The sequence below is a fragment of the Lutjanus erythropterus genome, chromosome 10 (genome assembly GCF_056507025.1).
Source record: "Lutjanus erythropterus isolate fLutEry1 chromosome 10, fLutEry1.hap2, whole genome shotgun sequence".
NCBI classification, from domain to species: domain Eukaryota; kingdom Metazoa; phylum Chordata; class Actinopteri; order Lutjaniformes; family Lutjanidae; genus Lutjanus; species Lutjanus erythropterus.
Genome location: NC_139326.1, coordinates 20,809,617 through 20,821,177, shown reverse-complemented (window position 1 = coordinate 20,821,177; position 11,561 = coordinate 20,809,617). Strand labels below are relative to the sequence as shown.

General features: G+C 37.2%; 1 protein-coding gene across 1 annotated transcript; it reads right to left on the bottom strand.

Moving 5' to 3' along the window:
• Positions 1–714: 714 nt before the first annotated feature.
• Positions 715–9,109, bottom strand: psat1 (phosphoserine aminotransferase 1). The gene is made up of 9 exons (XM_084728632.1): positions 8,918–9,109; positions 7,581–7,641; positions 6,224–6,293; positions 4,767–4,972; positions 3,493–3,665; positions 3,023–3,192; positions 2,659–2,787; positions 1,299–1,436; positions 715–1,146 (listed from the first exon to the last, which is right to left on the bottom strand). Exons 1-9 carry the CDS (start codon positions 8,972–8,974, stop codon positions 1,044–1,046), a joined length of 1,107 nt encoding a protein of 368 aa, XP_084584758.1. The 5' UTR covers positions 8,975–9,109; the 3' UTR covers positions 715–1,043.
• Between the last annotated feature and the right edge of the window lie 2,452 nt (positions 9,110–11,561).

The following is an 11,561-nucleotide window of genomic DNA, read 5'->3' as shown; positions in this document are numbered from 1 at the left end:
TGCTCCTAAAACCTGAATAATATCTCTATATCCCATTTGGAAAAAACTTCTGGAAACCCATTTGTTCACCAAGGCTTATGGTCTTTAGCTTCACACATCTCCAGCAGTCATTGCTGTTCAGTTCTTGTTTATCTGTGAAGGCGCTGTATAAATTCAAATTATTACTATCATTATTATTATTATTATTATTATTATTAATGGTACATTTTTAAAAAAAAAAAAGCCTAATTCAGAATATGTTGTTTACATGACACGCATCAAAATTTGAATATTGTCTCATATATTAAGAATAATAGTGGAAAATTAGTGTGCAAGTAAATGAGGTCTGTGCTCCACTCACACCAGAAAAAAGCTTTGCATACTGATTAATTTTTTTAATGATCCTTTTTACCTCCACTGTATTGGAATAAAGGCAGAAACCTAAGATGGAGATATAAAAAAGAAACTTGATCAAACAAAACAAAAACAGTCTGCAGGGATTAATATACTGGAAATAAGCAAGAAAATGTGTTTTTTGTAAGTGTGGTGAAAAAATCCTTTAAGACAACAGTGAGTCCTTCGTCTAACAATATCTCGAATGTGGCTATTCAAAATTAATCATTAGATAGAAACCACAGCTGCACTGCAAAGCAGATTGGTTGAAGAAGTGATAGATTATCAATCGCTGATATTGGCTGGGATAATGGCTTTAAATTACAAAAATAACACAAAATGTAAATTTTTACCAAGTTAAATTTACTGGAATGTAAACATTTTGAACAAGTACCAATAATTACCTACAGTATCTACATCCAAGCACTATTAGTCAACAATTTCATTAAAATAGTAACTATGGAACACAGATGTAATAAAGACATTACAGTCAACATTAGTGGTTAAAGCTTATTAGGAACAATGACTGAGAGTTACAAAACAAGTCTAAAGGTGCACCTTCCAGATCCAACATGGATCTCAACTAGATGTAAACCAGAGATTTGTTTTTATTGTACTGGAGTGATGAAAGGCCCTCGTGTGACATCAGGTGACTTTCAGCACGGTTTGTTTCACTGGTGCTCTTTCTGGAACTCTTTCATGTAGGCAGCCAGAGCTTCAGTGTCCTCCACTGTGACAGCATTGTACAGAGACGCACGAATTCCTCCAACCGACCTGCAAAGGGAGACAAACCGTCATGTTTCAGGTCCACAAAAGCAGAGCTATAAAACACACCCGCTGCGCATCCAGATGTCGATGTCCGTTCTCTCTGGTAACACATGAAATATGACAATAAAGCAGGAGATATATGTGTGATGAATTCTCACCTGTGTCCTTTCAGCGATATCATTCCACGTTTTGAAGCGCCATCCAGAAACTTCTTTTCCAAGGCGTCGTCTCCGTCCTTCTTTCCCACACGAAATGGTACGTTCATGCGGCTTCGACAAGCCACATCTACAGGACACCTGGACAGGTAGACACAGCAGTAAGTATCGTAGATCTTAGTTTAATGTCTCACTTCAATCAGTTTCTGTCACTGTCGGTATGGAATATAAAGTGTGTGTGTATTATTAAATTGTAAAAAGCATACTACAAGAGTGACTTAAAGATAAATAAATGCAACTAAATAAAATAAAGAAATGATTCAAGTGGACAGGAGAGGGAGAGGAGAGGGGTTTATTGATGGTTAATGCTAATGTTCCATCAGTGGTTTCTGATGTAAATGACCTTTTGTTGGGTCTCGTAGGATATACTCAATATTCTTGAGGCTGTGTTATTATTTTTCCCATTAGTTATATTATAAAACAAAGCTCATATTTTGCGGGCGAATTGCTGGAGGCGTAAATGCACAGTGAAAACATCGAGAGAATGTCAGCACGCTCAAAGTGTGTTGGCAAAACAAATGAAAAAGTAATATTTTGTGTTTGTTTTATTCCTGGTCAATAAGGGCACAAGCTCCGTCAGTATTTCATTTCATATTAAGTGACATTACAGTGTCTTTTCATAGTTTTACTAAGTTTGAAAGTGTGTGTGTGTGTGTCTGTGTCTGTGTGCACGCAGGCTGAACTCAGTGCACCACAATTGCATATTCTTTATTTAAATTCTTTAGTTAAGTTGGCTTTGCTAAGCTCAAACAATGCTGTACTGTTAAAATTTGAATTGCAGCCATGACGGCACATGAGGCAAAATGTATTTAAGTAATTTTACTTAACCAAAGTAAGCACAGTAGTGATTTATACTGACTATTTATATTATGTTTAGCATTACTGTAGCTAAAAAGAGACCAATTATTTTAAATATACTGACAGTCAGAAGATAAGGAATGGTAATTCATGGCTGGAGCACAAATAATAATTCATCATCAGTCTTAAATTTATAACACAAGATCTTAAAACTTTAGCTACACTGTTAAATTTTGTTGCCATAACAAATAATGGTGATATTTTATTTTGTATTTTCTTTCTTAGCTCTACAGTAGCTTTTCATTCTTCATTACACCTTTTGTGAACCATCAGTTAAAGAGTTAGATCATACAGATACGGCTAAATCAAAGTTTTAAATCTCTTTGTTGCAGTTAAGTTCTGTGCACTTGGACTGACACTGATGGTCCACAGTGTATAATCTTCCCATACAGTTTTGATCCTCACTGAAGTTTAACAGTTGCCATTGAAGTTTTGTGCTACTTACACATAGAAACCATTAGAGGCGTTGATGATGTCGTAAATTATGGAGGACTTCTTCTTGTTGAGCGTCTCCATGGCAGCGCTGCCGCCGTTGTTCTTAATCCACTCCAGAACCAGACCCATGATGTAGATACTGAACACAGCAAACAGTCACAAACAATCACAGTTTCTGTCACGACTGTTTATGTTTCACCTTCTCTTTCCTTACATCCACATCGAGGTATACTTTTGTACATGATGATTGTGAAATGTGTTTGTGTGTAGTTAGCAGCTGGTTAGCTTAGCTTAGCTGGTTCCCCATGTTCCCAGTCTTTATGCAAAGCAAAGATAACCAGCCTCTGATGTTAAAAAAACTGACGAGTCTATACCTGAAACTCGGCGGTGTGTTGTAGAGGGAGTTCATGTCAGCCTGCACCTTGTAGTCCAGGACGATGGGACACTCTTTCAGGGCGTGGCCTAACAAGTCCTCTCGCACGATGACCACAGTTACCCCGGCACAGCCCACGTTCTTCTGAGCCCCAGCGAAAATCAGCCCAAACTACACAAAGCAAATTGTCTTATTCTTATATTGTTCTATGGTTTTTATTTATCATTTTATCTTTCAAACATCTCATTGCAAGTTATATTATTTAATCTAGGACTACATATATTTTTAACATCAGTATTTCTTGTGTCTTGTTTTCACTTATATATGGGTGCTAAGACATGTGCAGTTGTTATAAATAAAATTTACCAGACTTTAGTGATAATTAAGGCTTTCCAGACTGTTCATATAATCTGTATAGAAACTGGGGATAAAATAGTTGAATGTATAATTCAGTATGATTCTTGTCCTTACCTTCGACACATCCACAGGTCTGGACAGGAAGTTGGAAGACATGTCACTGACAAGCACCACCCCGTTTGTCTCGGGTGTGAAGTTGTATTCCACGCCGTGGACCGTCTCGTTGCAGCAGTAGTACACATAGGAGGCTGAGGGGTTCAGGGTCCAGCTGCTGGCGTCTGGGATTTCTGGAGGGAGCAACGACAGAACATCATTAAACCAGACTTAACATAGTTAAACCAGACTTAAGAGTCTGCAGCCATGCTAGTTAGCGAGACTGAACTGCTAACATGTTCACAATGACAATATACGGATGGTTAGCAGGTATAACGCTCACCGTATTCACCATCTTAGTTTAGCATGTAAGCACACTAATATTTGCTAAACATCTGCAAAATTTCATGGCAATTCATTCAAAAGCTGGACCTGAAAGCAGTGGCCTGACACCACCCTCCTTAGACCATACTGTCTTGTATTACTTAGCTGATAATATATGTCATCCTGAATACTTATTCAAATACATCTCAGATATCGAGACTCAACAAAACCATAGACTAGTATTTTTTTTTTTAAAAAGTGCCGAAAGGGATGACTAAGAAACAAGAAAATTCAATCTACACTACTTCTGGATCTTTTTGTGTTCTGGTTCCACAGGCAACAGTGACCCTTTGACTAATGTGGTAAACATCAGATGTGCCAGATCACTTTCTGTTGGCAAAAATACAGGTTTAAAATGAGACACTCGTTTTCCTGATGATGGCTGACTGAAGAAAGTTCTTTAATACAAACCTTCAATTAAATGAATTTTATATTTCCAATTCAATGCAATTCAAAAACATTGTTTAACTGCCTGCTGCTGGCATCCTAATGTTTCATTAAGATAAACTAGAACCCTGCAGAAAACCCCAATCAGACACATCCATGTGGAAACGGCTGCTCACATACCAGAGTCTTTCATTGATGGCCGGTTCTATTGTTTATTACGCAACAGTCTGGACACACAGCCGACTGTGCAGATGGACAGTCCTAATGCAGCGTGAATGACAATGACCAACTCATAAGAGCTGAAACTAAGTTTTAACTTTAAAACAGAAGAGATATTCTTCATGTTATCCAAGAAAGGACTTGAGTTACCAAACCTAAACCTTGTCACTAATGACTGCTTTTAGAAAAATAGTTGTAGCGGCAGTTTTTTTCTCAGTTTTTTGTTAGAATGGGTGAAGAAGATTATTATTATTATTCTGTTGTGTATTAACACAAGTAACATCACCTCATGTACACAGACTTACTGGTGTAACTGTCCAGCTTTGGGTGGACAACGTTGACTTTGCCGTATTTCTCTGCTTCTTTCGCCGCTTTTGCCGACCACGTGCCAGTCACCAGGTAATCGGCGCACCGGTCCTCTTTCAGGCCAATCAGGTTGAGAGGAACAGCACTGAACTGTCCAGACCCACCGCCCTGCAGAAACATCACCTTGTAGTTGTCTGGGATGTTTCTGTGAGGACAAAGGTGATATTACTGCACAGAGGAACAGTTTGCAAAATATTTAAACAGACACAGTCTCAGCTCATCTGAAATTCAGTTTTCAAAATCAGTTTCAACTCGGTAATCTGAGGATTCTGGACAAGAATAGAAAAAGGGTCATAATGTTACACACCAGCATCTTTAACTTTGGTTTGTTGTCCGCCAGTAAAGCCAAAGAAGAAAAAGAAGAATCACACCTCATCTTTTCAAATCTAGAGTCCCTGGATGAGTATGTCTAAGTCAAAACTGAATTTGAAAACTGAACTTAGGACTCCAATGAAATTTAAATTAAGTTTAAAGCAATGCAGTTTAAATTCAGTTTCACCATTAGATTCGAATTCAGCATTTCAAATTCAAGACTATAACTCCAGATTCAGTTTGTGCGGACACTAAAATTGCAATAAAATTACGATAATAATCTAATTATTAAAAAAAAACAATACTATGTACATTTATTTATTTTTTTGGCTTGCCGTCGTCTTTCTAATTTCTTGGTGCTTGTATTTTGGATCTCTAAATATGTTATATGACTTTTGAACAGTAAAGCTTCTGCTCTGTGATGTATAATGTATATATGATATTTGGTCTGTTTAATATGGTCTATTTATATGATGATTTTATTAGTATGATATGCTGAATATTGTCCAGTCTGTTCTGTCCTATGAGCTCAACAAAGTCCCCACAATTTGCTGCAAAGGCATTAACCGACTTTATAAAACTACATTTTATCCATCCAACTATAACACCTTGTATTTGGCTGAGACAGCATTAAATCCATTTAGAAAATCCTTAACAATGAAAAGTTCAAACTTAAATTAATAAAATATGAAAAGTCAAACACGTGTTTCTTAAGATCAAACAGTACGATGAGATTCATCTTTCCCTGTTGACTCTAACATGAATGACAACGTGGAGAAACACAACTATTAGACTAAGACTACGTTTGTACGGCCCAGCCTTTAAACATTTGGCACCCCGCCATCAACAACCCGGCATGTGGGACAAGAGAGCCTGAGGAGAAACTGACTAGTGTGAACAAAGTCATAAAGGATAAACATGGGAGGTATAGTGCAAGTAATTATTACTGGGGCAATACTATCTCTCCAGTCATTCTGCTACTTGTGTGTTTCGGGATATGCAGGTTTATGCAAGTTACCCAAATGGGAAACTTGCACAGAACTAAACATGACATAGACAGACATATGACACAGGCAGCACTTACAGCAGCTCTCGCAGGAGACTCTCTGTTTTATTGATGATTTTGTTGAAGTCTGATGATCGGTGGCTCATCTCTGGTTTGAACAAAATCAAAAATATTGAATTTAGTATTGCTGTCACTTGCATTTACTCAGTATTTTTAACAGATTCCAGTGAGTGAACTTTGATCAGTCATATCAGCTATGAGGGGAAATGATACTGCTGATGCTCTCCTTTGAGTGGATCACTACAGTTATCTCAAACTGACCTCTAACTCATACAGTAAACACAAAGTATGCATGGAATATGTCACCTATAGGCTACAGCTGTGTGTACAATAGCATACTTGTTGTTAACTTGAAAGATGAGTACATAACTTTTTAAATCCAACTTAGTCCGGTGCCTATATGGACACAGAAACAGGTTTGCTTGCCATTCTTACTGTTCATACTGGCTGTTAGAGGATCCTTCCTTAATGTGCTTTCAATAGAGGTGTTTCATTCTAACTGCTTTTGTGCGCATTTTCATTTGTGCATAAAAATAACGGCGTGTAAATGCCGAAATATTGAAAAAACAAGAGGTGAAAAATTCCAAAAATAAATGTTAACGCATGGGATCAGGTGAAAAATTGGAGTAGCCTATCAATAAAAAGAAAATGCAAGTGCAATGTAAAAAGATTGAGTGAATAAACCATGACATAGATGAAGCATTTGACTTAAATAACCGCTGAGGAGACAGAAAATGTTAGACAAAAACATCAGATCTGTGTAAAGTGGTGAGGAGACTGTAATGGTCCTCCAAATTGCTCTTGTACCTACATCATTTCGTTGCTCCCTCTTCTTCTACAATGTTGTAATGGCACCTGAATGGCAATTTAACGCTACCTACTGCTTATGACCCATCTTTCAAAATATCCAGTTAAAATTTCCACTACATTTGGATGGAAACCTGACTAACGTAGGTGATGTGGGACAAAATCCACAGTCCTCCTTACATGCAAAAATTTATTCAGAGGTTTATCTGAGATATCTTTCAAAGTACCAGTGTTTTAAGCACAACATTCCCCCCTCCTATCCCTCCACTACAGCTCAACAAAGAAACACTGTCCGAAACACGTAAAGAGACAATTTTGGACGCAAACAGTGTAACTTTAGAAGATAGCTTGTTTAATTTACTCCAGACAGCTGAAGCCTCATAATAGTTTCAAATAAATGTTACATTTTTGCACATCACGTCCACTGAAAGCACAATAGGAAGTGATTAATATGAAAGGGAGGAATGATTACAGGAAGGAACTGTTTAAATGTATCTGTGGGCACCTGATTATTGTTTAAAGACACTGAAAAGTAACTTAAATGCAACACAACTGTAGCCCTACTCACCAAGAACACTGATACCAGTGCTGCTGAAGTTGAGGAGCTCCTTCTGTGCCTGAAGCAGCACCTGGAACATAGAAAGTATTTCTTCAAACTATAAACAGCATCAGAAATGACGATGGTTTGACGGGTTTGTAGGAGCTTTAAAAAATACATCTTGTTGTTTCTGAACTAGTGTGATGCAACAAGTTGTAAAAACAGTCAAGCCCAAAACTCAAAGGCAAACTTGGGTTTTTACTTCAGACACAAGTTCTGCTTTTCCTTTGAGGTCAAAGAGAGACTTACTGCTGCCATGTTTGTGTTATACGCATGCACGCATCTACACACACACGCACACTGGACTGAGTCGACCGTGGAGATTTATCACACATCTCAAAGATCTCACTCACCACTGCTGTCTACATTATATGATCTGGATTCTTTAATCTTTTTTTTAATTACTCAAACAATTAATTGATTATGATTATGATGAACAGGTGTCGATTAATTCAATAATTGACTCCTAATTGCTAATGAAAGTAATGGTGCACAAACCAAATTTAAAAAACACCTTGTGTGTGCCATGTGTCTTTGCAAACATTTCCTAAATAGCCAAAAAGCATTTACAGCCACTATCTAATCTACTTTAGATTAGTGGGATTACATGTTATTTCATATGAAAGATGTGCAGTTTTCCTTTCTTTAATTTGCCTTTGACTTGTTTCATTTAGTTTTTTTTGGTGTTTTGAGTAGATCTTCAGTAGGTTTATTGGGATCTGCAAAATCTCAGACTCAGCTGTGCAAATATACCTTTATATCCTCAAGTAAGTCCCAAAACTCAGCCAACTGCTTTTATCCAAGAGATTTCTTAACCATATGGTTTCATAAGTAAGAGCTGTGATTTATATTTCGGATAAGGTGTTTTGTGCCATCTAGAGGCTGTGTGTGCTGCTGCCAGTGAAGCTGCACAAAGGAGCAGGTTTCCACATGAATGAGTGAAGGCTGATGCAACTCGGCTCACTGTTTTCAGCCTGTTGGAGCTGCTGACAAATGGCAAGCCGACAGCAGCAGCAGCACCAAAAACCAACAGTCATTATCCCACATAACTGCGTCCCGGTGTCTGTCGTTATAAGAGGGGGGGGTGCAGTGCCAACAGATTCACTGAGAATGCGTAAAATGCAGAGTTTTGATCGTTTAATCAACCGCATTAAATAACTAGAGACGTCTGCAGCATGCATCTGCAGAAATCTGTCGATGAAAGTGACATTTCCCTTCCGGGTAGTTTAGTTACCACAGTTAGCTCGTCTTTCAGTTTTTGCTCAGATTACTGACGTTTTACAGGCAAAATGAGGATCCATACTTACGGATTGGGGGAGTTTTGCGGGTCCAGCGCCAAAGTTGATGGTTTGTTTCTGGTCCATGTTGTAAAATAACTTCCTGCGTTAAATAATGAACGATGTTTGACTGATGATTAAAAGATGACGGTGGATGATTTCTCCCCTCAGCCTCGGCTGCTCTACTTCTGCTGCTCTCCTCCAGAACTCGTGGGAGGAGATGACAATTATCAGTGTGTAACGTGGTGCGTTCAGGACTCCTCGGAAACCGGTAACCTCCCCTAACAAAATTAAGTAAACTTTGTACACTGTGTTCAACCAGGACATAAGCCTACTGTACACAGTAAATTATTAAGGTTATAAAGGCATGAAGATACAATGTTTTATTAATAGTTTATTTTTCTTTATTATATTATTATCGATGGACATTTTAAATCTATTGGGTTTTTTTTTTTTTTATCTCAAAACGTTATTTGTGTGAATTACAATAATTAGTCATTCTAATTTCACTTACATTCTGTACTTTTTTGTCTTGTTTATCCCTGTCTCTTCTGCACATATTAGCAGATACTGTGACACTGAGATTATTGATTTTGTGTGTTTTTTTCACGTATCCCCAAGCATGAAGATAAGCAAAAGGTGTGACAAATATTTTGCCCATTTCATTTAAAACACAAACACAACAACAAATTAGAGTAGCTAAAGGTATGAACACCACATTTGGGCTTTAGGGACATGTTGAAGCCTTTACACCATTAAATCGATTACACAAGAGGCCACAAACGCCTGCTACACAGCTAAACCTGTTTGGTTGCTTCTGGACATAAACTGCTGAGAGGCTCCTATAAGGGGAGGGCAGATTCACAGTTTGGATCTAAGTATGTCTTGAAACAATAGTCAGGTGCCCATGTGAACAGAAACTGTTTTTTTTCTCACTAATCATTACTGACTATTAAAATATACCTCAATGCTCTCGTTTGGTCGTGTATATTCTGTGCGAATCGAAATGTTTCCGGCATTCCTTGAAGGCAGCACGCGGACCCCAATTCTAAGCCATCAATTTGATTGGCTGGTGTCACATGTCTGTTTGGCTAACGGATATGATTGGTGAATATCGACTCAGATGTGAACTGATTGGCTCCAGTGTCACGCCACAAAAATGAAAGCGCGCGCTACACACGCACGAGACAGCTTTTTATTGTCAACTATTAATACACACAGTTTACAGTCTTAATACAGATTGGTAAACTGAAACTCTTGAAAACTTGCTCACTCTTGTAAGTAGGCTAATTTGGCTAATACATGTTCCAGTAACCTTTGTTTTTTCTTTCACAATATCACCAATAAATCCATGGGGCCTTGGACATTTAAAAATCAGTTCTGGTAAAACAAAGTACATGTGTGTCAACATGTGTCTGAAGGAGGAGAGAAAGGATTTCTGGGTAACCACTTTGGCTCTCTGAGGACCTATTTGGGGGAAATCTCAACTACATGCTGTGCCTGTCTGTGCCTGTGCATCTAACAAACACAGAGATTAAATCCAGTTAAACTGTGATGAGCCTTCACTCTTTTTTTTTTTTTTTTTTTTAACAAATAATTTAATTCCACATACAGTACTGCCTCATACTACACACATCAACATCATGTACAAGTAGCTGGACTGGCATCGACACAAGTGCAGATTACCTGCGTATGTGTGTAGACTTACAGACGAAGCGTGCTTTAGTTCTTAGGTTTTAGAAGAGGACAGGTTTTACCCCACTGTGTAAAATACTCCATTACAAGTAAAAGTCCTGCACTGAAAAGTATTACCAGGAAACAATATAGGGAAAATGTGCTGAAAGTATCAAAAATAAAATGGAAACAGAAAAATATATTTGAATCTGTTATATTTATATCATTATATTATTACTCATACATTAATGTAAAAATAGGATTTTATTGTTGAAGTTGGTTAAGATGAATGTTATTTATCTCAATTAAGGCTGCAACTACTGATTAATTCCTTATGGATTAATCTGTGGATGATTTTTCTTGATTAATTAAAAAAAAATCTGAAAATAGAAAATGCCATCACAATTACCCAAAGTGATCCCCTAACATGGCTTCTTGTAATATTGTAATACTCTAATATAGTTCAAATAAATCATCACATTAGAGAAGCCGGAACCATGAAATGTTTTTATTTTTGCATGAAAAAGTACTTTTAATAACAACTAATGAAATATTTGCTAGTTACTTTTCTGTCGATCAACTAATCAGTTAATCAATTTATAATTTCAACTGCGTATTTCAATTGTTGGGTTGTTTAATCCACAGCAGGAGAAATCATCATATCTCATAACCTCTCCATACACTGTAAAATCTAATAAGTTGGGAGTACTCAAAAAAGTTATGCAAACTCACTGACTCAAAAAAAACTAAGTTGAGATTTTAAAGTAAAAATAACTTGTTTACTTTCAGTCCAAAATACTTAAACTAATTTGTTGATTGTGAGTGCACACTAGTTAGACTAACTTGTTTACTTGAGTGTGCAAAACTAGACATTAACCAAACTCCTTGACAGAGGACGGTGCAGACTTAACTTCAAGGTAAGAATAAAGTTTGCAAAGTTGAATGAGTTAGCTACAGTCTTTTCATTTTCCAGATCATTGTAGAAATAAAAATAAAGTAC

Bases quoted from the DNA above. Each gene is read 5' to 3' on its own strand.
- psat1 (XM_084728632.1), bottom strand. From the start codon at position 8,974: ATGGACCAGAAACAAACCATCAACTTTGGCGCTGGACCCGCAAAACTC. The intron at 3,193-3,492 runs GTAAGGACAAGA...TGCTTTGTGTAG, and splicing joins GACCTGTGGATGTGTCGAAG to TTTGGGCTGATTTTCGCTGG. The intron at 1,437-2,658 runs GTAAGTAGCACA...CTACCTGTCCAG, and splicing joins GCCTCTAATGGTTTCTATGT to GTGTCCTGTAGATGTGGCTT.